General features: G+C 47.0%; 1 protein-coding gene across 1 annotated transcript; it reads right to left on the reverse strand.

Moving 5' to 3' along the window:
- Positions 1-2,077: 2,077 nt before the first annotated feature.
- TTC32 (tetratricopeptide repeat domain 32) lies at positions 2,078-8,088 on the reverse strand. The gene is made up of 3 exons (XM_054022533.1): positions 7,795-8,088; positions 5,240-5,406; positions 2,078-3,156 (listed from the first exon to the last, which is right to left on the reverse strand). Exons 1-3 carry the CDS (start codon positions 7,941-7,943, stop codon positions 3,029-3,031), a joined length of 444 nt encoding a protein of 147 aa, XP_053878508.1. The 5' UTR covers positions 7,944-8,088; the 3' UTR covers positions 2,078-3,028.
- Positions 8,089-9,316: the final 1,228 nt, after the last annotated feature.

The following is a 9,316-nucleotide window of genomic DNA, read 5'->3' on the forward strand; positions in this document are numbered from 1 at the left end:
AGAGTTATAATGTGTATCCCTCTACTTCAGTTTACTGACATGGAGAAGGGTGTCTTCCCAACACAGGCCCAAATGGCTGAAAATGCCACACAGCAAGGTTTAATAACTTCAGATTGAAAAAGAAGATGGGGTTAGATTGACTGGCAGCCAAAGACATCTGGATATCTCATAAGCTTATTGGCTAAACCCACAAATATAAAAATAGATACAAAAAAAAAAAATACATTGACCAGGGCATCTCATGTCTTTTTGAGAAAAGGAAATACTCTGAAAAAACTGCAGTGTAAGGTTGTTCCCAATTCAGTGAAACATTCCTACAATGATGACGCGGATAGCATAAAAACTGAATAGCAGCGTAAATAAAATGAAATGGTTGTGGAAGAATGAGCATGTCTATCATAAAGGTGAGGGGAGGGATAGCTCAGTGGTTTGAGCACTGGCCTGCTAAACCCAGGGTTGTGAGCTCAATCCTTGAGGGGGCCACTTAGGGATCTGGGGCAAAATCAGTACTTGGTCCTGCTAGTGAAGGCAGGGGGCTGGACTCGATAACCTTTCAAGGTCCCTTCCAGTTCTAGGAGATAGGTATATCTCCATTATTTATTTATAAAGGTCCTTGGTTTTTTTGTTTTCCAAAACATACATAAGAGGACTCTTCAATTTTTTTAAAATGCCTGTGTGTTGTATTTAGAAAGGACTGTGTTATGGTTCAGGGGTGAGCTGCACCTGTGATCTCTTCGCCTGCTCTCTCCATAGACACACTTTCCAACTGACAGAGTGTCTTTCCCACTCTACCTGCACTTCTCCCAGAGAGCAACTCTGTAGTTCACCCTATTTAGACTGGAGCACCAGCATCTGTTCTCCCACCCTACTCATGATTGCAAAGCAAGTGGTGCTTTGTACTCCTTTGCAGGCCCTCATGAGTGCAGCCTTCAGCTGACACATTTTGCTACCTTTACCTTTGAGTGGTATTCTGAACTTCTACCACTTTTAGACTGAACCCCAAGGTGGCAGCCACCCTGCTTCCAACCGCCTTAACACGAGGCACTTACAAGACCCTTCCCTGTGGGAGCCTGTAATCACCAGCTGCTTAATGTGACTCAGAACAGGTCCATCCAAACAGCCACTGTCTGTTTACCCACCGGCACACAACAAGCATTGAAAAAGGTTACAATACAAAAAGTCGGCACTCCTATCTTGCCTAAGCTTACCCCTTCTCCCTCAGACCAACTACCTCTGCTGCATTCTCTTTCCTCCACCTTCTGCAGTAGCTGCTGACCATTCACCCCTTCCTTTCTCCAGGGCATACTTCGGATTTGTAGGCTCTGGTCTTAGCAAAACAGCTGTGCAACTTTTGGCTCATGCCTGGGAAGAGCATCTTCCTTATTTACTGGCCCAGTCACTGGTTACTTGAAGTTGTTTGCCCAGAGCTGTCTTGTCTGACCACTGTTTTGTTTTCTGCTTGCTCTTCCTAATAACCCTTTTTAATTCAATTCCACTTAGACGGGGACAATAGGAAGCACCTAAATGGAGGTACATAGACTATTCATAAAAATAATATCACCCTCATTTGCCACAGTCTTTTTGTCAGTTATGAAATGTGTGCAGTAGATAGAAAGCATTCCTCCCCAACACGTTTTTTATGGGGAAATGGCTGCAGGAATCTTCATTTGAAAACCAAAACTGAGACTCTTGAAAATTTGGACCCTATTGCCACAGGATTTCTGCTTCTCCTCCTGTAAAAAAGGCTAACAATGCCACCAAACCTAACAGGTGTGTCACAAGGCTAAAACCATTGTCTGGGAAGCAGGATGGGGTTGTACAAAATTGTGTGTAGGGGGCGTTATGCTCATTAAAACAGTTGCAGTGTTTCACCCCAGAACTGTAAGCGAATTCTGTAATGAAAGTGGTAACTGTAGATAGAACACAAAGCAATTTAAGGGCTAAACCCCAGTCTCTTTACTTACCCAAATAGTGCTGTGGAACTTCCCACCGACTCTCACAAGTCATTCCAGTGACATGACCTTGTATTTGTAAGGAGCTGTGAGATCTTCCATGAAGCAATATACAGTATAAAAGGAACCTTAAAGTGGTCTTATTTATTCAGAATACATTTAAAGTTGATGCCAGGCTTGCAATTAAAAACTTTTTTTAAAACCAGAAAACTTTGTTCCTGTGCACAACATAATGGCATAATAGACCCAGTGTTCTTGACTTGAACTGCTGCTTCTCTAGTCTAATCTGAAATAAAAGATGAACCAGTTTGCACTTATCCTTATGGCTAGTTAGGTCACACTAGGTTTTATGTAATAAATTAACTGAATTTTTTCAATAAACAGAAAAAAAAGCCAAAAGGAAAATTGCTATGAACAACTCAAACAATTACAATCCCTGTGGTTTCCTGCAGATGATACAGAAATCAAAACAATATATCCATTTACTCAATCATTACAATAAAATATAAACTTTATACTATACTCCCTCTATAGCCCACTGCCTTTGTGATGGACATATTGGAAATCAATAGGCAGATGTTATATTCCAACCTACTAACATACTGTAAAACAGTTTTAACAATGTTAAAGAAATTATTTCGATTAAACACCTAATTTCAAGTATTGAAACTTGCTATAATTTGTCTATTTCCTCCACTAAAGACTTATTAAATAAATCTGTGCAAGAGTACATATAAACATTTCTTTAACAATCAGACTTTAGTAGTAGTTACTGAACTTCCACCAGCTTTGTATATATTATAAAATATTTCAACACAGAATGACCAGCATCATAGACAGGTTTAACATTGTGCTTTTGTTCAACACTGCAATTACAGAGCTGTTCAAAAACTATAGTTTACTTGGCAATTTTAGTACATACCTACTTTGATTATTTATCTAAAACTAAGAAAATTTCTTTTCCCCAGAGCAAGATAAGTTAAATGTAAACAATCTTGTGTTTTATTCATCAGAGACTAAAATCTCAAGTCAACTAAGTGTTCAAGAAAACATTTTTTATGGAGCTAGTGGGATTTTTAATATGTCCTTCTTTGTTTTTCTTCTTTGTCAATAATAGTCTGTTTTAGACTCAAGGAAGCATCTTCAAACTCAGGGTTTAATACTAAAACTTTCTTGAAATCTTTCAAAGCCTCATCATAGTATCCTGTGACAAAAAGAGAAGAAAATGTGCATTACTTGTTTCTGCATCTAAACTATTTCACAAACAAAAACTGAAGAATGATTCATGATGGTTTTACCAAACAAAACTCTCTGTTGCATATACTAGAAATTCTAAGGCATATCCTGTAATGTGTTAAGCACAATCAACTCAACTTGAAAACAATGGGAGCTGAAGGTGTTTAGTACTTCACAGGAGGCTCTCTGTCTTCTCAAGATCAGGCTCTGTACTCTAATTATTCATATTAAAGCATAATGGTTCTGCTAATGCCATTTCAATATAAAACATTCAACAGTAATACCACTATGCACATCCGCAGAATCACTGTTAGTAGTTTTGTCTCCTTTCAGGAACATACATGAGTATTTTAGATTGTTTTCAAAATCAGAAAACTTACAGAAGACATAGAACTCACGAAACTATAGAATGATGGTGAGACTTACTGGGAGATTACTGAATTTTGCAAATTGCTGAGTAAATTGAATGAAATAACAAGGATAATACATAAAAGCGTATTATGATCTTTTACATTAATGTAGTTTAATTTAAATATAATTCATATTAGCAAACATACTGTAGTAAATGGTTTCAGAGTAGCAGCCATGTTAGTCTGTATCCGCAAAAAGAACAGGAGTACAGTCTCTAAGGTGCCACAAGTACTCCTGTTCTTTTTACTGTAGTAAATGTTATAATATAATGAAGTCTTCGGCACATTGATGTTCAATATTTGCTAAGTAGGGAGTAACAATCATTTTATTCTGAAAAACGGACTGTGGGTTATCAAAGTTTCACTCTACATTTATTTCTGTATTAATTCCCAAAAGAGCACAAAACAGAGAGAAGAATTTCACATAACTGATTTCAAATTACTTTTCTGATGAATGTCCCAAATCACAGCAGCCAATTCTGTTGTGATGATTTTAGGGCCTGATCCAAAGCTTACTGAAGTGAATGTGAATGTTGTCGTAGCTACTGTTGTGCCCTGCTCAGCTATCGGGGCTCAAATAAGTGCTGTTTTCTTACATTTTATGACAAGGCTCTGGAAAAAAAAAAGTTATATCCCAAAGGACAAATTTTCAAAAAACATCACACTATGATTTAAAAGATTCACCACTCACTTGACCACCTAATACTATCTGGAATGAGACAAAATACTTATATCCAAGTCAATCTGCAAAACACAGATCACATAATGGGAAGGAAGGAGTTGTGGTTAATACACCAAACTAGGATTCCGGGGGATCTGGTTTCTCTACCTGGCATATCACTGATTTACTTGTGGCCTTAATCTCTGTAAAATGGTGATAATTATTCCCAACCTCATTAGTTGTTAGAATAAATCAATCAGCTCTTGTTTATCAGGTGTTCACCTAGTGCAATCCCTAAATAAAAGATTACAAACAAATGCTGCGACACCATCGGCTACACCATATAGTGATAATAGCCAAATGGGATGATGGAAGAGAGGACTGAAAAGCAGCCTAGTAGCCTCAATTTATGATTTCCTTGCCTTTATTGGTTTCTCACACATAATATTACTCAAGTGTGTTTTTATATCTGATAGATACCATGGTATACGATCAGGAATACCTCCACTGAAAGCAATGGATTTCCCCTGGTGCAAAAAATGTTGTTTGAGCAGAATCAGGGCCAACAACTCTATCCCCAAAACTTTACCCAGCACAAATAAAAAGCCAAATGACAGAAACAAATTAGTCTGGAGGCCTTTTTACACAGATCAAGTTACATTATGAAAGGCTGCCACTTATTTGGTGGGTCACTTGGTTTGTTCAGCATCCCAATATCATATAAACAAACCTGTTAAAAAACCCAGTTTCCTGTTTATTTTTAAAGCAATTACTTTGGACAGTGATTTAAGGGGGCTGATTTCCCACCGTTTTACAATGGTATAATTCCACTGGCATGAAATTGGAGTAATGCAGGTCCAAGTAGTATTATGTTTCTCATGGTAGTGCTTAAGGGCCAACCAAGAATGGGGCACCATTGTGCAAGGCAGTCTGCAAAGGCAACATACTAAATTAGAAAATGAACCATGCTTTTTCCATACCTAGCCTGTACAGTATTAATCCTCTGTTATAATATGGGACTTCAAAATCAGGTTGGGTTTGTATGGCTGATGTGTAGTCATCCATTGCTTCATAAAAGTCAACCCGCATGTACTTGATTTGTCCCCTGTTGTTGAATGCAGTAGCGAGATCATGGGTGAGGTATTTCCTTGATTTAAAAGAGAGAGCGGGCACTGAATACTTAAGAGTCAAAAGTCTGGTCTACATTATATACCTATATCAGTATAACTAGATCACTGAGGGGTGTGATAAATCCACACCCCGGAACAACTCAGTTAACCAACTTAACCCCTTGTGTAGACAGTTCTATGTTGGCGGGAGAGCTTCTCCCGCCAAATAACTACTGCCTCTCAGGGAAGTGGATTAACTACACTGATGGGAGAACTCTCTCTGGTGTAGATTGTGATCATCTAGTCTGGCCTCCTGTAGTGAGTCGGTGTGGCTCCCCTCCTGCCCAGAAGAGGGAGCCCACGTGCCGGCACCAGAGTGGGTGGGACCACCACCGCCTGTCCCCGCCCCCCGGAAGTCAAGGGGCGGGACAGGAAGTATAAAGGCCGGCCGCCAGAGCTCAGTTGGCGGCCAGCCACCACAGGGAGCAGACGTGCGGCCGGGAGCTCCCGGCCAGGAGACCGTCGAAGACCCTAGCTGGCCTGAGCTACCCCGGGCCCGCTACGAGGAGGAGCCGCCGGAGCCCGTTCACGCCCGCCACTGGGAGAACCCCTGGGAACCGAACCCCGCTAACCCTGAGGGTGAGACTGGACCCGAACCCCTCAGCCCCTGCTGCTATCCAGAGGAGCCGCCTGAGGACCATTGGCTGGACTTCCCGGCAGAGCTACCAGACTTGCCGCCGAGCCCGGGCAGAGAGGAGCCCATGCAGGTGGACTGGCCCGATCCCGGCGCAACGACCGAGGTAGGCTGTGAGGGGGAATCACGGAAGTAGCCCGGGGGTAGCCGACCCCGGTCCGGCTGCAACTGAGTGTGAGCCTATGTCAGTGTGTTGCGGTCTGGATACCCCACTGACCAGCAGCGGCAGCAACCGCTGTTAGGGCCCCGGGCTGGAACGCAGTGGAGTGGGTGGGCCTGCGTTCCCCCCTGCCACCCTCCGTACGGGTGGCAGGCTTCCCCCTCACCCAACGCTCGGCTACAGAAGCCTGGGCCTTGAACTATTTGCCTGCTCAGCCCCTGCAACAAGGGCCTGAGCCTAACTGTGTTTGCCCCGCCCTGATCCAGGGCCTGGGCTCTGAACTGTTTGCTCGCTCAGCTCCCTGCAACAAGGGCCTGAGCTAACTGTGTTTGCCCCGCCCTGAATCCAGGGCCTGGCCTCTGAACTATTTGCTCGCTCAGCCCCTGCAAACAAGGGCCTGAGCTTAACTGTGTTTGCCCCGCCCCGATCCAGGGCCTGGGCTTTGAACTGTTTGCTCGCTCAGCCCCTGCAACAAGGGCCTGAGCCTAACTGTGTTTGCCCCGCCCTGATCCAGGGCCTGGGCTTTGAACTATTTACCCGCTCAGCCCCTGCCATAAGGACCTGAGCTTAACTGTGTTTGCCCCGCCCTGATCCAGGGCCTGGGCTTTGAACTGTTTGCTCGCTCAGCCCCTGCAACAAGGGCCTGAGCCTAACTGTGTTTGCCCCGCCCTGATCCAGGGCCTGGGCTTTGAACTATTTACCCGCTCAGCCCCTGCCATAAGGACCTGAGCCTAACTGTGTTTGCCCCGCCCTGATCCAGGGCCTGGGCTCTGAACTATTTTCCCGCTCAGCCCCTGCCATAAGGACCTGAGCCTAACTGTGTTTGCCCCGCCCTGATCCAGGGCCTGGGCTCCTGAGCTTTAACTGTGGTTGCTCCGACTCTGCACCAAAGAGCCAGAGTTTCAGGACTAACTGACTGCTTATTCCCAGAGTAGTGAGTCGGTGTGGCTCCCCTCCTGCCCGGAAGGGTCGAGCCCCGGCTAGGACCTACTACACCTCCTGTGTAACAAGCCACAGAACTTCCTCCAAACAATCCCTTTCAGAGAAACACGCACTCTGGATTCCCACCTTCCCAGGGAAGGAGACCCCGCCCCACCCCTTGGCGTGCCTGTCCCCGGCTCAGTTCCCGCCCGGTTTGCGCTTTGTTCCCCATGTCGGGGGCCTGGGTTACAAACGCCGGGCGGAACACGACTCCCCTGCCCTGGGGGTGCCCATCGCTCTAGTAGGCGGGCTCCTGGCAGCCCCCAGTGGCTCTGCCTGCTGGGGGGGGGGGGGGGGGGGGGGACGTGCAGAGGACAGGCTGGGGACCAGCATAGCACAGGTGGGAACGGGCAGCCCGTGGGGGCGGAGCCCCAACCTGGGGGCGTTCCCGGCCCCGCCCAAGGCCCCGCCCGCCGCAGCCTCGCGGCCCATCCCATTGGCTGCTGGGCGCGCGGAGAGCTAGAGCTTCCCCCCACTCCGTCGAGTGGAGGAGCTGCCCTGCCCGCCTCCCTCCGCAGAAACGCCAGCCCCTCCCCGCCGGCAAGAGACTGAGCCCCGCCCCGCCCCGTCCCCGAGCTACTCGACACTCACCTGGTGGGGGCGGGGCCGGCAGAGGCGCCTACACACTGCGCGATGAAGCGGCTGTACAGCTCCTCCGCAGCCTCGAAGCGCTGCTCCCGGAACTGCGCGTGCGCGGCCGACAGCAGGTCCGGGGACTCGCGAGCCGGCTCCTGCTCCATGACGGGGTTACATCACCACAGCAACCGCCCCGCTCGCCCCAGGGTTCGGCGGCGGCGGCGCGTTACGGTGCCGCACTCCGGAGCCGGAGACGTGACGTCACAGCACCGCCCTCGTTGCGCTGTAGGGCGCCTGCGCAGTAAATGAACTACCCATAATGCACTGGGCTCCCGAGCCAGACTTTACCTATAGCCACGGTTGAGCCGCACGCATAATACTTCTCCCCCTTCCCTTCCCGCAGGGCGCTTCCCGGCCTGGGCCTGCCGCACAGCTCCCGCTCCCTGTAAAATGCCCTCAGTCCCGTCAGCTCCGAAATACCTGTCCTGCCTATGGGTGGGGCTGAACGTGCTGCGTCCCACAGCGCTGCCAGCACTGGGAACAGCTCTGCCAATCCCGGCATTGCCCCAGCCGTGCTCGTCCCCGACCCCGCTGGGGCAATAGCGGTGCCACTTTCTACTGCACAAAACCAAACACCTTGCCCCGCCCCCTGCCCCACAGTTTGTCTGAGGCCTCGCCCCTGTTCACGCCATCCTCCTTCCCTCTGTTGCTTGCGCTCCCTACCCCCAGGGCCGGCCCACCACATTTTGGGACCTGAGGCTGTTCATGGCATCATGGCCCCTTGCCCCCTTACTTGGGCCAAAACTTTGAAAGGTCTCAATTCCGCCTTCTTCCTGTCCTACTCCTCTCACGGTACTGCTCTGCTGCCTACCCCGATAAAGGAGAACTAACAACTTAAAATCCCTTGTTCAAAAATTTTAAGTAACACTTGACTTTCAAACGCATGAACAGCAAATGTAACTTTTCTTGTCTGCATAGTAAACACTGGCATTTTTATCTATTTGAATAGTCAAAGTGGTGCTTTCTGTGCCTTCTTGGTTGTAGAGATTTGAACTGCTTCCTGAAGGTCCACAGTCTGGGCCAGCTCATGCTCTATTGAGATGGTTGCAAGGCAGACCAGCCTCTCCTGTGTCATTGTGGAGCACAGATGTGTTTTTATTAACTTCAGCTTGGAGAAGCTGCATTCTCCACTGGCAACTTACAGGAAGTGTTATAAGTATTCATGGTGCAACAAAAGCATTTGAAAAGAGGGTGATCATCTTATTTGTGCACATATATTCCAGAACAGCCTTTGGAGTTGATCCTGCTGAAATGTATATTGAAAGGGCTTTCAGTTCATCACCTAAATCACTCACATCAATATCGTGCATGTCATCATGTGTCAACACTATCTCTAGTTCCCTGCATTGCTGGTGTAGGTCTTCTTCAGGTATAGTGAGGAGTTTTGGAATATCACACAACATCCCAAATATACTGCTGTGTTCCTTGAGCGGCATGAAACATTCTTCAACTGACTGCATTGCACAATCTAGCACCT

This window comes from Malaclemys terrapin, chromosome 3, assembly GCF_027887155.1.
Source record: "Malaclemys terrapin pileata isolate rMalTer1 chromosome 3, rMalTer1.hap1, whole genome shotgun sequence".
In the NCBI taxonomy this organism is placed as follows: domain Eukaryota; kingdom Metazoa; phylum Chordata; order Testudines; family Emydidae; genus Malaclemys; species Malaclemys terrapin.